At 56.0% G+C, this 18170-nt stretch overlaps 1 protein-coding gene across 2 annotated transcripts in view; it reads right to left on the bottom strand.

Annotated features, from left to right (window-relative positions):
- Positions 1-330: 330 nt before the first annotated feature.
- Positions 331-18170, bottom strand: part of BRINP1 (BMP/retinoic acid inducible neural specific 1) — a 178903-nt gene continuing 161063 nt past the window's right edge. For both annotated transcript variants that reach the window (XM_041760480.1, XM_041760481.1), the window contains one exon: positions 331-5049. In XM_041760480.1, coding sequence (XP_041616414.1) covers positions 3909-5049 — 1141 coding nt within the window. In that variant the 3' untranslated portion in view covers positions 331-3908. The remainder of the gene's footprint in view (positions 5050-18170) is intronic.

Below are 18170 nucleotides of genomic sequence, written 5' to 3'. Positions count from 1 at the left end.
TATAATGTGTAGTCTGACCACCTCTGTCTTTTTACTCACCTGGTTTGCCCAATTATATTTATTGTGATTATCTGTATAGTAAATCTTGCTATTATGTCTAATGTGTCCAGCTGTTTCAATGATTCCTTTTTCTCCTTTTCTGCTTTCTTTTTAATTTTTCAGTTTAATTTTAAAATTCAGTCTTTTTTAAAAAACTTGAACATTAAACAGTCTATATCTATTCTTTTATGGGTTAATCACTCCATACCCTCTGACTCTATGATCTCATCCCCTGATCACTTATCACCATGTTATTCTCACTTTCTTTCCACAGAACAGAAACTAGGAGAAAAATGTTTGTCATTGAGATAACTTTATCAGCATAGGAAACCCAACAAGATACTTTACATTTAGAATTATATTCTTGGATTTGAATAATCCCAAAGCCTTTTTTTCTTTCATTGTGTCCATTTGTTTTACTTCCCAATCTTTCTTCCACTTGGTGACAAGCAGTCTCTGTGCAACTATGATTTTAATCATTGAAGGGAGACTTGCTGTTAGTATGACCTCTTCTTGCCCTCCTCTTTGAAGGGGGCAGATATGCCAGGGTCCAGAATTTTCCAATGATTTTATTTGATAGCTAATTAATGGCTTTCTGCAGTTTCCATGGCAATGCCACGCTTTGCTGCCAGGCCTTATCCAAATGGGCATTCTGTTCACTCTTTTGCCTTAGCATCAGCATATTAATCAGACACCATGGGTCCTTGGTTGCTGCATCAAATTGGTAAGACACTAATTGAATTAAAATCTCACTTGAAGGCTTCAGGCTTCTCTTCCTCCCAGCTGGAGAGGAACCTTGTTAGCTCAAAGGGCCAGACCCAAGCAGGAGACATTGGGAAATCCACAGAACTTGGTGTCCTCTTATATAGCAAAGTGTTTTTCTTTTGCCTTTGAATAAATATTTTGATGTCTGAATCTTTCTCTCTCCTTGAAAATTTCTCTATTTCCCTGACCTTTCCGATCATTGGACATTGCTGTGTTCTCTTTGTAATATGAAGCGATGCAGTTAGTACTTTCAAGGTGAAGGGAAGAGGGTTTTCCTGCACGTACATCTGGTGAAGTCTGGGAAGGAACTCAGGTGGAAGGCCCTAACTTAATTGCGATGAGGATTAGGTAGCACAATGCCTACGAAGATTGCCTAGCAATCCATAAAGTGCAAGGACAGGGGTGAGGATAGCATGAGTCTTTGAAGTGCTTGGGAAGTAGAGATGAAAGGAAAAAGGAGGGGAGGCCACTGAGAGGTGGTCAGTCTTAAATTCATTTTGCAGGTCATGAAGAACATGGATGATTATTTCAACTTCTCATACAGAGTTGAAATCCTCACCGCCCTTGTTAGGCTGCCCATCGAAAGTCACGGTTCTGAAGCTGTTAACTGACCCTCAGATATACCACGCATATTTATACCTTTGTGGTTTTGCATTCTCTGTTCCTCTGGCCCTTCTGCTCCCTGCTATTTGCCCAAGTCCGATTCCCTCCGACACTCAGCATAAACGTGCCCATATAAAGCTGTGGCCAACCCCATTACCAGAGAAAATAACTTCTTCAGGGCTCCTCTCTGTGTGCCTGACCCCACCATAGCACTCATCATGGTGTACTATAATTATTGTTTATTTTTTCAATGGGTTCATATGTCTGTATTTTTCATTAATTTGCAAGTGGCACAAAAATATAGACCACGTCCTTACAAATTTTTGTTTCTCTGACATGCCCCATTCATCTAATAGGCATTGAAGAGATGTTTGATGATTTGCTGACCTTCTGCAAAATCTTGTGCTTGATGAATAGCTGCTATGTGATCTCTGGCATGGAAGGACTTCCGATCTAAATGAACACTGAATGCTCAAAAGCTGAGGTCCAGAAAACTATGTTCATGTGAAATGCAAGTTAGTGTTAAAGTCGGTATCAGAAAATATGCTAATTCATACTAAAAAATGGAACATTAAAATCGGAATTTTCCTCTCAAAAAAAAAAAAAAGACCTATTCCCCCGCCTCGCCGCCACCCCAACCCCTACACACATACCCACACACTAGGTAATTCTTCTTATGTACTGAGGCCCTCTCCTCCTTCCCTCTTAGACTGTGTTAGGGATCGTGTTCTCCTTTACTCATATTGTCACAGACTCTGGTGACGCCTGAGATAGGTCTTTGTATTTTAGCTACGATAGCATTAACTTGAGAAAGAAAGGTGCGTTCCCGAACTAGAACCGGCGAGCGGAAGGTACGCAAAAGCTGACCGAGGAACAGAAGACCTATCTAACAATTAGATCTGCTTTATAACACAAAACGGAACGGACACTATCGCTCCCTTCCAGGAAAAGAGGGATTCAAGGACTGCGGAAGGTGGAGCTAATTAGCCTCCTGTCCCTGCAATGGTCCAGCCAGTAAACAGCCGCGCTGTCCCTAAGGTGGTGAAGACGAGGTTTGCACTGGGCAGACGTTTAGACCAGAGGAATTCCATTTTCTCTTTTGACCCTGACATTTGTGATCCTGTTTCCCTGACAATACAGAAATGAAGATTTGGGTGCTCAGAAGCACCTCTAGCGAGTACCACCTCACCAAAAAGACCAACAGAGATCCTGAAGACTCGGAAGTGTCATCTGCCCAGATCCTCGACAGGAGTGCTCTGAAATGAGTTTTCTTTCTTTGAATTTCCCCCTTCGATTTAACTACCAAGTCCCAAAACAAGGCCTCTCGCCTTCCTAGATGCCAAAGAATCGGCCGCGTCATGATGGGTGCATGTGTGCGTGTGCACCCGCGCGTGGGTTCTGGGTTAATCAAAGGATCTTTTTTTTTTCTTTTCCATCCTTACTTGGGGAAGTCTGCCTGCAGAGCACTGCAGTGCTAGAACTTACCCCAGTTTACTGTGGCTACTGATTTTTGTTTAAAGAGAATTTTAAAATGCAAAGCATTTCTAGGAAATCTGACACCATTTTCTTTTGGGGGGGGGGGCAGGCCGGGGAAATGGGCTTTTTTCAGTTAAAAGAAAAAAAAAAAGCTATCAAAACAACCTGAGACTGCAAAAGATCTCATCCCTGGGCAGCGTGGCTGGAGGAGAAAGCACAAGAGTGGCCAGCACGACTCAGAAGGAGGAAGAGCGCTGCCGAGGGGTTCGGAAGGCAGAGTTCAAATCCTTACCCAGGCGGCAACTACGTGTGGCCACGGGCGTGCCATCATCTCTCCGTGCCTGTTTCACGGACTAAGTCAAGGAGGTGACAGCTGGTATCTGAGGGTCCTTATTGGCGTCACGCCCTGTGAGGACGCTCATGTTTCTCCCCCCACCCAGCGCCCTCTGCAAGTCCCCCAACCGTCCAGCTTCCACTAACTTCAGTTTGTTCAGAATGCGTAAGGTGGCACGGTCATCTCGTCCCCGCCCCGGTGCAAGAATGAGTCAAAAGAACCACAAGGAATTAGGCGTAAAGAGGGAAGAAATCATAACCCAAGAAATATCTTTATCTATGTCCATTTCCTCCCACAAGGAAAAATGGCAGTGTCGCTTGTACATTACATATATCTCTCTTTCTTTTTAGTGTTTAATCTTAGCACCTGCACAGCAGAGATCTTTGCAATTCGTTGCATATGCTCTCCCCTTCTCCCCCCACAATACAGCACCTGAGGCCTAAGAAGCAACCCCTCCAAGCTCCTCCAAGGGCTGAGACCCTTCTTCATGACAGAGTATAGAAATCACAAACATGCCCAACGGTTTTATACAGTCGCTAGAACGTTGTCGTTTCCAACGGATGAAGACTCTTCCTCCTTTTCTTTGAACAGTAATTACATTTTACAAATTTCTGTCTGTTTCGTTTTGCTTTGCTTGGTTCTGTTAGGTTTTGTACAACAAAAGGGAAAGCCCGTGGCGGGGAGTCCCAGGCTAACAGAGTTTGGCCGTCATCTGGTCCGACTGTTTGAGGATCTCGGTGTTGTAGAGGTCCAAGGCGTGGTTCACCCTGATGATCTCGCTGTTGGTGAGTTTCAGGCGGTGCTTGAGCATACAGGAGAACAGGTCCAGCTGGGGTTTCCCCGGGGCCACCGGAGGGGCCAGGCGGTTAATTCGGTCCCGAATGTCCAATAAGAGGAGCATCACGGAGGAAGAGGAATAGAACTGGCCACCTTGGGTGTAGGACTGGTTGACCTGCTGCACGGCGCTGCGAAGGAGGTCAGCGTTGAACCGCAGGCTGTACCCGAACACCTGCACATCCGAGATCTTGATGTAGAACTGCCTCTTGGAGGGGTCGGACAGGTCCACGGGGCCCTGGCCGGTCTCGTTCCGCAGGAGGGTGGGTAGCCGAGTCCGACTACGTAGGTAGATGTGGACCGTCTCGAAAAACGTTTTCCACCGATTGCCCAGCAAGAGAGTCCAGTTGTAGCACTGGCTGTTTTGGAGACGGATCTTCTCCCAACGCGGGTAGCCAAATTCCCCGAAGGGCATGTTCCAGCCCTCCGAGTGGCTCCCGCTGAAGGGGTTGACGTAGACGAAGAACATGGGGTCCAGGCTGCTGTTGCGCATCTGGCAGATGCGCATGGACATGCCGATCACCATGTGGATGAAGTCCATGCGGTTCTTGTTGCTCTTGAGTGTCAGGGACATGCGCTTGCGCCACCGGGGATCGAAGAAGGTGTCGAGGCGGATCTCGTTGCTGATGAAGGTGGTGTGGACGTAGAGGCGCGAGTCCATCTTCTGCAGCAGGTACTTCAGCTCCAGGTCCTGGAAGTCCAGGTCGGTCTCGAAGCTGATGAACTGCTCGCTCCGCTCCGAGTCCACGTTCTGTGGTTCGCAGCGGCCTCGGTACAGCTTGTAGCCCTTGTTGCAGGAGCCGCAGAGCGAGATGTTGGCCAGGCTGCACATGGCACAGCTGTTGTTCCCTCCTATGATGCAGGGGATGGGGCGCTGGCACAGCGTGGTGCTGCCGTGGCACACGCAGCTCCTCTGGCTCTCCAGGAAGGTGCCCCAGAACCCGTTCTCGTTGCAGTAGAGGAGCGACTGCACCCTCGCGAGCCACTGCTGAATCGTCCTGGGGGTGGAAGGAAAACGGACACTGTTAGCCACCAGGGCCGGGCTGCTCGGCCTGACCCAACCGAGAACGCAAAGCGCAGCTGCCCCGGGGATGCAAGGCCTGGGTAGCGCTGGCACCGGCTGCAAATAGGAACCGGGTTGTCGTTCCTCGCGATGCCGCCGACCGGCTATGCGACACCGTATGTGGACGTTCCTCACGTTCCGAGGCCGCGTCTGTGAAGTGAACGGCTCGGAGTGACTGCTCTCTGGGGCCCCTCAGCTCCAGGGTCCACGGCACAGCAGCCCCAGGGAAGCGGGGCCCGGGAGATTAAAGTGTCTAAACGCAAACGCCCCTGCCAGGTCACGGCAGAGCCTGGACATCAGCAACAGAGAACAACTTGGGCCGGGAGGGGGGGTCACGTATCACCTGCAGCACACGTTCCAACCCCCCCCCCCCAGATTCCTCCCACGAGGCTACGTCACGTCCAACAGCTTCAGACAACGAGATCCTATTTACCGCAACCCCAGAGATCGCCGTGCTTCCTTGCCGAGGGTCCTGCGCGACCGGCCCTCACACCTAGGAGACATGCGCGCTCCCTGTCTTCTCCCCAGCTCCAAACTCGCCGTCCAGGGGCACTTGCATGACCACGCGTCTCTCCAGGTCCCCGGGACTCGATCCCAGGACCCTGCGATCCCGGCCTGGGCGGAAGGCAGGCCTCGGAGCCACCCAGGCATCCCCCACAACCCACACTTTGATCAGCCCTGCCCCAGCCTGCCCCCGGGTTCCAGCCACCAAAACGTCGTGATGAAGACAGATACGACCTCAGGTGAGAAGCAGCAGAACGGGTAAGAGTATGGAAGGCGGTCAGCTGAGGGGCCTCTCGCCGTCCCTCACCTCCGTGCGGGTCACCTCTTGGCTGTCTTCCTCGCCACGAGCAATCCCTGACACGTGTCCGCCCCTTGGAGCACCGCCCTGCAAGCTCCCTCCGGAGCCGCGGCCAGGCCGGGCAGCCCCCCCACCCCGTGGTCAGGGCCGCGAGCTTCTGTGGCCGCTCACGCCCCAAGCTGCCAGGTCTGAGGGTCTCCGCAACAGTCAGTCCTTGCTGTTCCCGCGCAGGGACCCTCCGCTCCCTTTACAGACGCGGCCAGACAGGCTCAGGGGCGCGGCGGCGGAGCCGAGGCCGAGCGCGGGTGCGGGCAGAGTCCTCCCGGCTCCTGGCGGCCGGTCACGGAAAACCGACACCGAGCGGGCCGCAAGGTGCGGCGCTGATGCTGGCGACGGCAGTGATGGGGACCTGGGACGAGGAGCCCCCGCACCCTCGCAGTGCCTGTGGCAGGAGGGGTTGGGGTGCGTCCACCCTCCGCCTCCCCGGGGCAGGAGAGCAGGTGCTCGGGCCCACGGAAGTGCGTTCAGGGCTCAGCCGCGCAACCGGGGACACGGGACTGCGGCCTCCGAGCCTCGGCACCCACGTGTCCGGGGAGGTCCCGGGCCCGTGTTCGGCAGCGGGAGACGGGATGGCTGGAGGTGACATCCTTAAGGCGTTTAGCACAGAGCCCGGCGTCGCTGAATCCCTGAACAGGTAATAATAATAATAATAATAATAAGCCCTCTTGTCCCAGAGGATACGCTCCCTCCTGGAGCCTGGGGGGCCCGGGCTGCTCTGGGGGCACCCGAACGTGGGCAGCGTGGGCACGGCCTCCCCGACACCCTGCGGCCCCCCAGGGCCTTTACCAGCGGAGACAAAACAGGGGGAAGAGTGCGCCCCCCGAAGCCGCGCTGCCTTTAACGTCCCCCCGGCTGGGCAGTGAAACCGCCCCGCACGGCCCGGGCACCTGCCTCCCCTGGAGTGTGCCCTCGGGGCTGCAAGGCCTCGGACGGGGCGTCCGTCCTCACCCCCACCCCTCGCACTGCTCGCGGGGTGAACAAATGTTGATGGAATGAATGAACCGCAAAAATGAATTTCTTGCATTTTTCATTTAAAAATAATAATAATAATTTTAAAAAACCCACCCAACGTCTCCGCCCCCGGCTGCAGTACTCGTTCCCGACGCCGTCCACCCGCACGGCTCCAGGCGTCCCCAGCCCCGGCTTCCCGAGACCAATCCTCTCACAGCCTGGAGAACAGCAGCGGGCCCGGCCTTTGGGAGACGGAGCCGGAATAACAACGAGCCCTGCGGCTGCCGCCCCCCGGGCCAGAACACTGACCGAGGACTGGCTCTGAGTCATCTGGTGTCTCTGCGAGCCGCAGGGGCCCGCCACACGTCTCCGATTGCACGGTTCCATCTGACGAGAGCGTCATTCCAAAATGCCTCTTTCAAATGGCCCACACTTGCCCCTGTCACTCCCTCTCCAAGCGACAGGACAGTGCCCCATTTAGAGCTCCTCTGTTCCCATCTGCGAGGCATTCTATAACCCCGTCGAGCGCCCCCTTTCTCGTGTCTCATCATTGGGACCCTTTGTCAGCACTTGCCGCCCCCACTCCTTGAATCAATGCCTCATTGTGGCCGAGCCCTCGGGATCCTGGGGGGGGCGCGTAGGAACATGAAAGTCCCCGGTGATGCTGCCACAAGCGAAGGGGCTGCGGGCGAATTAGGATTCCGGCCCTGTCGAGCAGGAGGGACCGGGGACAGAGGCCCTCTGAGGCGCATCGGCGAGCTGCGTGGCACCTGCATCTCCTGACCTCAGAATAATCACGAGGTTGTGGGCCGCATCAAAGGAGGCATTAATGATGCAGCCAGAGGGCTCAGAGGAGGCCGCGTGCAGGGGTGGGAGCGCGGGGCCGCAGGGGAAGGGTGGCCGGGGGAGCGGCCCTGGTGTTGGGGCCACCGCGGAGCCTGACCTGGAGGGCCGGGTCCGAGGGGGTGGCCTGCCTCTGTCCGGCCTCCGAGCCGGGCTCGGGGAGCAGGATGGGCCGCCGAGGGCCACCGGCCGAGGCCGGGCAGCGGGGACCGGGCATCGGGCATGGGCAGCGCCATCGGGTCCCCGCGCCCAGCCAGCTGCCTCCTGCTTTTCAGTACGTCCCTCGGTGGAGACGAGCACAACCAGAAACGGCAGCTCATCGCAGGTTCGGCGTGTGTGTGCCCGACACACGCGACCCCAGCGGGAGGAGTCGGCCCGGCAGACCCGACGCCCAGGCTCCTCCCGCAGCAGGTGCTCCGGGCAGCGGCCCCGGGGGCTCGGACGCGGGCAGCGCTCCGGGGCACCTCGCCCCCTCGCCCCCCGAGGCAGCTCCGTGTGGGACGCTCGCCCCGAGGGGCACCCCAGCACCGTCCGCATCTCAGGCGGGATCCCGAGCCCCTGGGGGAGCGGCCGGCCGGTTGGGGATCCACGGAGTCCGACCCCGCGCGGGGCCACACTGAGCTGGGAACTTAAGGACCGGGCGGCGGGGAGGAGAAGCGAGGTCGCAGGAGAGGACCCCGGGCCTGCATGTGCGAGGCCTATTATCGCGCTCCTGCTTCCTCCGGACCTGCCGGGACCCCTGCCCCCCGCTCGCTGATAACTGGAGCTCCCCGACAGGTGCCCGGGGACAGGCTGGGGGCCGGGATCGGTAGATACCAGTCCCCAGGCTGGCTGGTGACAGCCCGCCTCAACCCTGGCAACCGAGCCGCCGCGGCTTCACAGCGGGCTCGGGCGGGGAGGCTCTCACGGAGACCAGGGAGGCGGCGCGACGCAGTGACGCCAGGTTTCAGAGGTTTCAGAATGTTTCCCTGCGTCCCTGGGGATCCAGAGCAGCTCCCGTTTGCAGCCGGAGGTGGAGTCCAATCGATCCAAACCGGCATCTTTCTGTTGGATGTGATGTCAGTCGGTCCTGGTGGGTCGCAGGGTGGGGATGCTGGGAGGAAGGAGGACAGGAGGAGGAAGGGGCCGAGGGCGGAAGGCCGGACAACCCGGGAGGCCGCTGCTGGGCCCCCTCGAGGCCGCGGGCAGCAGGGGGGCGCAGGAGCAGGAGCAGCGGACCTCCAAGAAGAAGACGGGCAGTGTCCGGCTCACCGCCCGGCCTTCCGAGGGAAGACGCCTCCGGGATTTCCATTCCACTGGGAGGACGCTGACGGCCGGAGAGGGTCTGTGACTTCCCAAGGCCACACCGCGTGCACGGTGACAGACGGGAGCTCGGGCTTTCTGGATCCCAAGCCAGCGCCCCCTCCAGTCCCCCGAGCACCGTCCAGGCTCCGGGCCCGGCTCCCCTGCAGGCCTCCGTCCTTGCCTCGGCCAGGATCTCCTGGCGACCTGACAGGGTCCCGGTGACACAGCTGGAGCTGCTCGTCATGTGGAGGACAGAGGCTATGCCACCCAGGGCTCCCATCAGTGCCTTCAAAGACTCGCGCCTCCCTTTCAGAGCCACCCGGGTGGGGAGCCCAGGCTGGGATTCCTAATTCAAGCAAACTCCCCGCTGATTTTAATTGGAGGTTTTGCCTAAGACAGGAATGCGGTGCCGGGCCAGTGGCATTTTAGGGAAGATCACACAAATCGAGCGCCAAGGAGAGAGGGGGGAGAACCAGATCTAGGCTAAAATAGAAAACTATCATCCGTGGCTCCCATTTGCCTACCAGGAGTGTTGATTTAACAGTGGAGAGGAAATGAAAAAAAAAAAAAAAAAGAAGAAATAGGAGCTTGGGATTTTTCTTTTACGTGTGCCCCGTGCTTCTTCCTTGGCGTTGCTTTGACCCTGGAACGGGCGAGTGATTCCGGGGCACCCGCAAAATGTGCAGGCTGTAGACCGTACACCGGACGGGGGAGGCCAACGGCTGCTTCCAGGCTCCCGAGGGGGCTCTGTTTCGGCTGCGCTGTGCACGACTGCGTGTGTGTGCACTTCATGCTGCACGCGTGTGTGTGCGTGCAAGGAAACGACCATGTCAATGGTGTGGGAATGCTCAGTGCTCAGCTGGTCCACCGAGGCGCCGGTGGGAACGACAGCGACCGTCACACCCACGCTGTGGTCCTCGTTTTCCCCAGATAATACTGAGCTCTCAAGCGTTCCCCTCTGGAGTTTCCGTCAGCGCCGCCTGCCTGGGTCCTTCACGCGGCGGCGTCGGGCCTCACGGAATGAAGGGCTCCCGGCCACGAGGAGGGAAAGACCGGAGGGAGAGTGGGGGAGGCCCCTCGCCGCGAGCACGATGCTTCTAGTCTGGAATCGCGGAGGAGGAAACAGGTCTGATTGGAGAGGATGGAGGTGGGGGGTACAAGGGGCGTGAGAACCCAACGGGGTCTTTAAAATCAGCATAGTCGGGAAGGATCAGGAGACGGTTTTGCCCGTGACACAGTCCTGTGTCTGGAAGGGGGTGACTGGTAACGTCCGCTGCACACTCACGTCCGGCATTTTGCTTTGGGGCGTGGATGTGCTTGGAGGCAGAAGGAGGAAGGGCCTGGGAGCCCCCCGGGGCGACAGGCTGCGAGCACAGGAGGCTCCCAGGTGGGCGCTGCAAGAGTGGTTGGTTGCTCCAAGAGGAGCGAGAGGCGAAGACCCCAAGGCTAGAGATTGAAAGGGGGCTGATGGGATCTCATGGGCTTAGGGACAACCGTGCGGCAGGAGGGCAGGGCCATGGAGCCATCACAGATGAAACAGATCCTGGACCCCATTCGCGTGACCACTGTCTGCCTCTGGACATTTGACCTTGCTGTGTGACCTTGGTAAGTCATGTGACCCCTCTGAGCCTGAGTTTCTGTATCTGTCCAATGGGGCAGGTACTCCCTGCCAGGCGCTTGGTCTCCAGAACTAGAATCAGCTACGCAGACACCCGGGCGGTCTGCAGTGAAGGGCCCTGGGCACTGACCACTAACCGTCACCGTTACGGAGGGCGAACAACAGCTGTGCACAAGGGCCCCAGGGGAAGTCACTAGAGGGGCTCAGCTACCGTCCCTGAAGAGCCGCGTCTCCCGAGCTCCTCACCCTCCACGGTCCTGATGAATGCTGTCGGCCCGATGCTTGAGGACGGACAAGGGGAGACATGGGCTGTGGGGTCAGGCAAGACCGGGTGTTGAGTCACAGCTCCGCCACTCGTCACTTAACCTCCAGCGCATTGCTTGTCCTTCCAGAGTTTCTGTTTTCTCAACTACGGGATGTGGAGTAAGAGCAGAGTCCCTTGGAGAACCAGGTAGGGCTCTGTGTGGAGCCTCCTACACACAGGAGGTGCGCGCTGTCTCGCCTGAAAACAAACTACGGTGCTTCTCCGGCTCACACAGGAAACGGATTTGAAGTTTCCTTTGAAGTCCACAATTATGGATTATAAATCCAGCGAACGGGATTCAATAAACGTCAGTGGGTCAGTCGAGTGCTCATAGAAAAAAATAGCAACAGGAGCAAAAGGCAACCCCTTTTGACACTCAGTCTTTTACTGATCCTTAAGACTAAGGATCTTAGTCTTTTCTCCACAAAGAGAGGAATTACGGATCTAAGTGGGAAAAGTAAAAACAAGAATAACAACTCTCCCGACATCAACCAAACAGCCACTTTGGAAGAAAACGTGGGGGGACCTTATTATGGTTTTCGAGGAGACAGAGATGTCTTGAGACCGCTCATCCGAAGGGGGAAGGAGATGGTTCATAGGGATATATTAGGATAAAAAATATCCATCAAGAGATAGCACTGAAAGGACAAAAAGGCCACCTTCGTTAGAGAGTGTGTCTGCAATACCTCCGGCCGATCAAGGGCTGTCTTCACAACACATGAGCAACGGCTCCTATACTGGCTGGATGCTGGGCTCTGGAGTATTGTACGCGGCTCCTTAAATCAGAGTAGATGCAATTATCACAATTTTTACTTTTCTTGATAATGTGCTACTAAGCTGCTTAATAAATGTGATGGGTCCCAGAAAGAGAGAAAAGAAAAACAAAACAAAACAAACAAACAAAAAAAAGAACTACAAAGCAGTAAGAAGAAACCCGATAATGAAAAGAGAAAATAGGCAAATGATAGCAAGTGGCGCCTCATAAAAGGAGATATTCGAGAGGCCACTAAGTCCGTGACACGCCATCAGTCATCGGGACCGTGACATTAAAGCTCCAGCGAGATACACCCTGCAGCAGGAGGGCTAAAGTAATAAAAAATACAGACGGAGAAGATGGGAACCGCCAAGTACGGGCGGAAGGATGTGAAGCAGGGAAACGCTCCTGTGCCGCTGGCAGGACAGAGATTTGCTTCGGCGCATTCGGAAAATTGGGAAGTACCCCCTGGGGTAGCTGTCAGGGGTAAAAGGCAGTTGGAGGGAGCGCGGGGTGCAGGCCCCGGGGAGTGGGCTGCAGGCGCCCAGGCGACGACGCCCCCTTTCCCTGGGTGCGCTGGCGGCACCGTGAACTCTTGCTGTCCGTTCACGCTCAACTTTCTCGGTGTCTGGGAGGCTTCCAGAAGGCACCGATCTCCAACACCATCCTTTCCAGCAACTCCCAAGGACACGGCGAGGGCCGAGCCACTTTGCGTTTTCTCATCGCTTTTCAGCCTTTCTGGAACCTTCCGTCTGCTTCTCCCACCTGGTCAGCACGACTCTCCCGCGCCCCCGGCTGGCTTGACAGGGAGTCAAGGACCTCAATTTACGTGCCGCGGAAAACCTCGCGGCTCAGGGAGGAGACGTGACTTCCTGAGGGTCCGGGAATCTAAGCCTCCCGCTGTGAGCCCTCCGGAGGCTGGAGGGTGAGCAGCACCGGCTCTCGGCTCTCGGGGATCAGCAGGGGCCACCGCCCGCAGCTCCAGCGCTTCCTTCTATCCTGACTCTGTCCTCTGAGCCTCTGGATTCTACTCTGAATGGAAAGGTGCTTCTGAGACCCAGGGAGGGAAGGAAGGAAGGAAGGAAGGAAGGAAGGAAGGAGGGAAGGAAGGAAGGAGGGAAGGAAGGAAGGGAAGATGGAAGGAAGGAAGGAAGGAAGGAAGGAAGGAAGGAAGGAAGGAAGGAAGGAAGGGGGAAGGAAGGAAGGAAGGAAGGAAGGAAGGAAGGAAGGAAGGAAAGATGGAAGGAAGGAAGGAAGGAAGGAAGGAAGGAAGGAAGGAAGGAAGGAAGGAAGAGGGAAGGAAGGAAGGGGAGGGAAGGAAGGAAGGAGGGAAGGAGGGAGGGAAGGAAGGAGGGAGGGAAGGAAGGAGGGAAGGAAGAAAGGAAGGAAGGAAGGAAGGAAGGAGGGAAGGAGGGAAGGAGGGAAGAGGGAAGGAAGGAAGGAAGGAAGGAAGGGGAAGGAAGGAAGAGGAAGGAGGAGAGGAAGGAGGGAGGAAGGAAGGAAGGAGGGAAGGAGGAGGAAGGAAGGAAAGGGAGGAAGGAAGGAAGGAAGGAAGGAGGGAAGGAAGGGAGGAGGAGGGAAAGGAGGAGGAAGACCGGCCGGCCGGCGCGGGGGCGGGGTGCGGGACCGGCCGGAGGGCCGGCCGGCCGGCCGGCCGGCGGCAGGACGGCCGTCCGGCCTTGGCCGGGCCGAAGGCACGGCCGGACCCGGCCGCCCGCGGAGGACCCGCACGGCGTTCCGCGGCGGCGGACGGGACGGTGAGCGGTCCCGCCGCGAGTGCTGTCGCGTGCGGGGGGTGCCGGCGTGCCGTACAGCCGAGAGTCCCCTACTTTCCGAATCGCCGTCCGGCAGCTGCCTGCTCTTTTCTTGCTTTCCGGCGGCCGGAGAGTCACCGCCCTACTCGCCAGAGACTCGGAAGCCAGCAGGGACGCTATGGTTCGGTTAACGCAGCCCGTGTCGGTTAGAGCGAGCCCCGCGCATCACTCACACCCAAATCCGGCGGGCGCTCTCCCCCTTGGGGTGCCGGGGGCCCCGCCTCACGCTGCCTTCCTATCTCCCCCATAGACAGAAAAGAAATGCCGAAGACGTCCTTGGTTAAAAGCTTCGGTGCCCATGGTCGGGAGGGCCCGCGTAGGCCTGGTGATGGGCAGGCCGCGCCCCGAGCCGGCAGGGGGTTATCCGCGGCTCTTACCTCTTCCTTAATAGGACAGTTTAGTGCGCACTCAGAATAGGTCTTTGTTGCCAAATTGCTACCCTCTCCCCAGACACATACACATACACACAAATTGAACAGGTCAGGGATGATCAAAGTAGCAATTTACTCCAGGGAGGGCTGTCTGCGGGTTTAGAGTGACAGATTTTCAGGATCCCGGGGTGAAGGATGCTCAGACGAGGCCCGGTCCACAGGAAACAGAGCGCACGCGGGTCACGGGCCTTGCCTGACCGCTCGCACACAGCGCCCGGGAGCCCAGGGCCAGAATCGTCCCCAGGAGGAGGAACCTCACAGGAATCCCGCTCACCCCCCCCCCAGCCTCCCCTACAGGTACCCTTCCACCCGGGGTGGCGGGCAGCGGGGCGGGGATGGAAACATTCTCACTTCTCAGGGATTACTCGCCCCCAGATCTGAACCGACACTAATTCCCAGAGATGAAAACCGTCAGCGGGGCCCACTAGTCAGAAGAGTTTATGGAGGTCGCCTCATCAAGGCAGTTCCCAGCTGGGTCTGTCTCACCGGGGGTCCAGTAGTGTTTCCCTGATTCTAGAACTCACACTTGGATTTATCCCGCAACTGAAATGCTCGGTGACTGCAGAATCCCTCTTCCTTCAGCTCCCAAGACCTACGCTACACGTTTGCCCCGCAAATAATGAAATCACATTATGGAACATTCTCTCCCTTTAACGGCTTCCAAGAAAACAACACAAAACAACGATGCACGTGGTGTAGGCCCTGCCTGGGCTGAGACCCGCATCATGGGGCAGGAACCCTAAACCGAACACAGCGAAGGGTTCCAGAGGGCGACTCTGTCTTACAAAACGGTCCTTCGCAAGGTCTCCGAAGAGCACAGCCTCCTTTCTACTCAAACGTATTGCACTGAAAAAAAAAAAAAAAATGAGCAAGGCCCACTGCGTGTGACCGGCGGCCCCCAGATCCTCTCAGAAGCAGATTCATATTCCCGTCCCCTGCAAGCGAGGCTGGTCCTACCACTTTCCCGAACAATCCTGGGAGGCGCAGCAGCAATCCACCTGGTGCGTGGACTCCAATCTCAGAGACCTGCAGCCTCTGCCGCCTGTTCCTGGAGAGCTCCTCTTGGAGCTGAGCCCACTGACCAGCAGTCTGACCCCCGGTCGAGCGGTCACACCGGGGAGGCCTGGGGAGGGACCGGGGACCCGCTGAGCCCACCTCTGCCCATCCCTTCCAGGGCTCCAGGCACGTGAGAGAAGGTTTCTTGGAACCTCCGGCCCAACCCAGCAGCCGGGTGACTTCAGCCTAACTCCACATGGAACAGAAGAATGGTTCGGCCGTCGTGGCACAAGTTCCTGACCCGTAGATCATGGGCGGGATATGACGGCTGGTGCTGGGTCAACTTATTACACAGCATCAGATATTCAAACTGGTACATCCCATGGCCCCTAGAGGACTCTGGCCATCTCCTGCCCTTTCCCTCACTACCAGCCTGTGTTACTGTACAAGGCAGGAGTCTAACTAGGCCCCTCGCTCCCCAAGATCCCAGGCACCTGTGAAAATAACACGCCATCTCTCCCACGAGTGCGTCTGCGATTTGGCACGGTCGACCTCAAGACACGTAGACCATCCAGGTGCGTCTACTCCGATCAGACACGAGCACGGAGCTTTCTCCGGCCGTTAGCAGGGAGAGGGCTCTGAGAGCAGATGCACGAGAGGGACCCACGGCGCCTTTATTCCTTCGGAGCTGGGGGCAGTCCGCCTGCGGGGCCTGGGGAGCAGACTCGGGGGAACAAGAGCAAACCCTGGCCAACAACCAGCAAGGAGACAGGTGACGTCAGTCCTTCAACCACGATGACTTGAATCCTGCCCACAACCCTGCATGAGCGTGGAAGCAGGCTCTGCCCCAGAACCCCCACCTCTTTACTTCTGCCTGTGACATACAAGACAAGAGATCTAGCTAGCCCACGCCCGGACTCCCGACCCGAGGAAACTGAGACGCAGTAAATGCCCTGTGGCTTTACGCCTCCAAGTTCGTGGTACTTTGTTACACGGCACGACCAAACTGACACGGCGTCTCTGGCCAACGCACTTCTCCACTCGCTTTCATCTTACTCTTTGATAACCTGATTCTTTTCGATTCTCTGATGGCTCTGATGGTTCATGATTTCGTGGTTCTAGGTCATTCACCTGCCTGAGCCTCAGATTCCCAAGGTAAAGCACGGGCCTGACACTGGTCCCGTGGCAGCTCTAGTTGACGTGCCGGGTTTCAAGCCTTCCGTGCTGTACGCCCTGTCTCCTCTAGGGCTCCACCGCTACCCCAGCGCCGAGTCGGCGGTCACTAAATATCTGAGGAATGAAGGAATGGATGGACGCGTAAATGGAGATCTGGGACGAATATTAGTGCAAACGCTTGGACAAGAACAAAGGGCCATGCCCAGGTCGGAGAACGTTGGGCCCATCGTTATTTTCTCTGAGCCTTAGTGTTCTTACCTGTAAATGGGGAGACCAATCCTGGCTGCAGCTCCCAGGCAGGTTAGCACATGTAAGGATCAGAGGAAATCGTCGATGGAAAGCCCTCTGCAAAGTAAAGTAGCCTGTACATAAGGCGTTTGTCTCGGTTTACTTTGAAAGGTTAGGAATGTCCCCGAGCCTAATGGGGTAAATTTATTCTCTAATTATACCAGAAACCGAGTACCTTCCTGCTGTTACTTTGGCGGCTGCTGGCTAGCAGTCGTGCCACCTCTCAGCGGGACTGGTCCCTGCTGGGATACAAAGCCTTTAGCACCTGCTTCAGCAGAAGGTGTTAGAAACTCAAGTCAGAGCAGACACGCTGAAGGATGAGGACCTGCTGACGGGAGGGACACTGAGGCACCACACCACGCGCTCTGGGTCGCTGCCTCTTAACCTGGTGTAAAGCGCTCTCTTCCACGGCCCTGGACCAAGGAACCCAATCTCTTGAAAGACTCTAAGCAGAAGGGGTCCTGTGGCCAAGTAAGCTTGAAAAAAATAGATGTAAGTGACCCCATCTCTCGTTATTATTTTTTTTAATTTTTATTTATTTATGATAGTCACACACACACAGAGAGAGAGAGGCAGAGACACAGGCAGAGGGAGAAGCAGGCTCCATGCACCGGGAGCCTGACGTGGGATTCAATCCCGGGTCTCCAGGATCGCGCCCTGGGCCAAAGGAAGGTGCCAAACCGCTGCGCCACCCAGGGATCCCAGTTTTTTTTTTTTTTTTAATTCAACATTTTCTAAACTTTTTCAACCAAAGACATCACTTCCTCTCCGGCCGCCCATCACGGCATCCTATACGATTCACTTAGAGGAATTCATTTCTGCTCAGTTTCTACCGAGCGAGGGGACCCTGTATTCGCGGCGGCGAGGGGACTATTCTAATCCGAGGTTAGCGCCGTCCTCAGACGAGCCACATCAGTGTTGCGTGGGACTCAGGCACCATCCCAGGTCGACTGGATCATAAACCCGGCGGGTGGGGCCCAGCTGTCTAGGTGCAGAAAGCCCCCTGGGTGATCCCGATGCCCGTTCCGGCTTGAGAGCCACTGCATAGTGGATCCACAGAGCAGTGGGAAAGTCATGTCAACCCACGAAGAAACACTGACCCCTTTACACGTGGGGGAGGAACCCCGTTGATTCTCTAGCTCCAACCTCGAACGGCGGCTAGCCGGGAACACTTACTAAACCACGGCATTCTCATTTTTCCCCCTCCCAATAGCTGTTCATCAGCAAAGCGGTGACACACAAGTTCCACAGTCAGGTGTTCAATTCCCCCACCGTTTCACGTCAACGTATGGGTCTAACCTTATTCACTAACAAGACGAACCCGCTGAGAGTTCACGTTACACGTTAGTTGACCACCTACTGTATGCTAAGACCACGGCAGGTACATCCTGGGTCATCTCTCCAATACCTTGGTGAGGAAAGTCCTGTTATTTATCCTCATTTCACAGATGATGGCACTTAGAGGACCGGAAGACACTTAGCACACAGCTCACCAGGCTTTAACGCCAGACTGTCTGGTTCCAAAGCCCAAGCACTCGTGGTTTTCTTTTTTGTTTTGTTTTGTTTTGTATTTTTTTTTTCCCTTGCACTCTCTGTTTTCTGATTTCCCATTCCGGATGAAATGAATCTTCCAGTCAATGCTTTATATGTCATTTTCTGGAATAGAAAGCCATTCTCCCCCCGCCCCCTTCCGCCAAGCGCAAAGCATCGTCATCCTGCAGCTTCCACCCTAGGG

Source organism: Vulpes lagopus, chromosome 7 (genome assembly GCF_018345385.1).
Source record: "Vulpes lagopus strain Blue_001 chromosome 7, ASM1834538v1, whole genome shotgun sequence".
Lineage (NCBI taxonomy): Eukaryota > Metazoa > Chordata > Mammalia > Carnivora > Canidae > Vulpes > Vulpes lagopus.
This window is presented reverse-complemented; position numbering and strand designations above follow the sequence as displayed.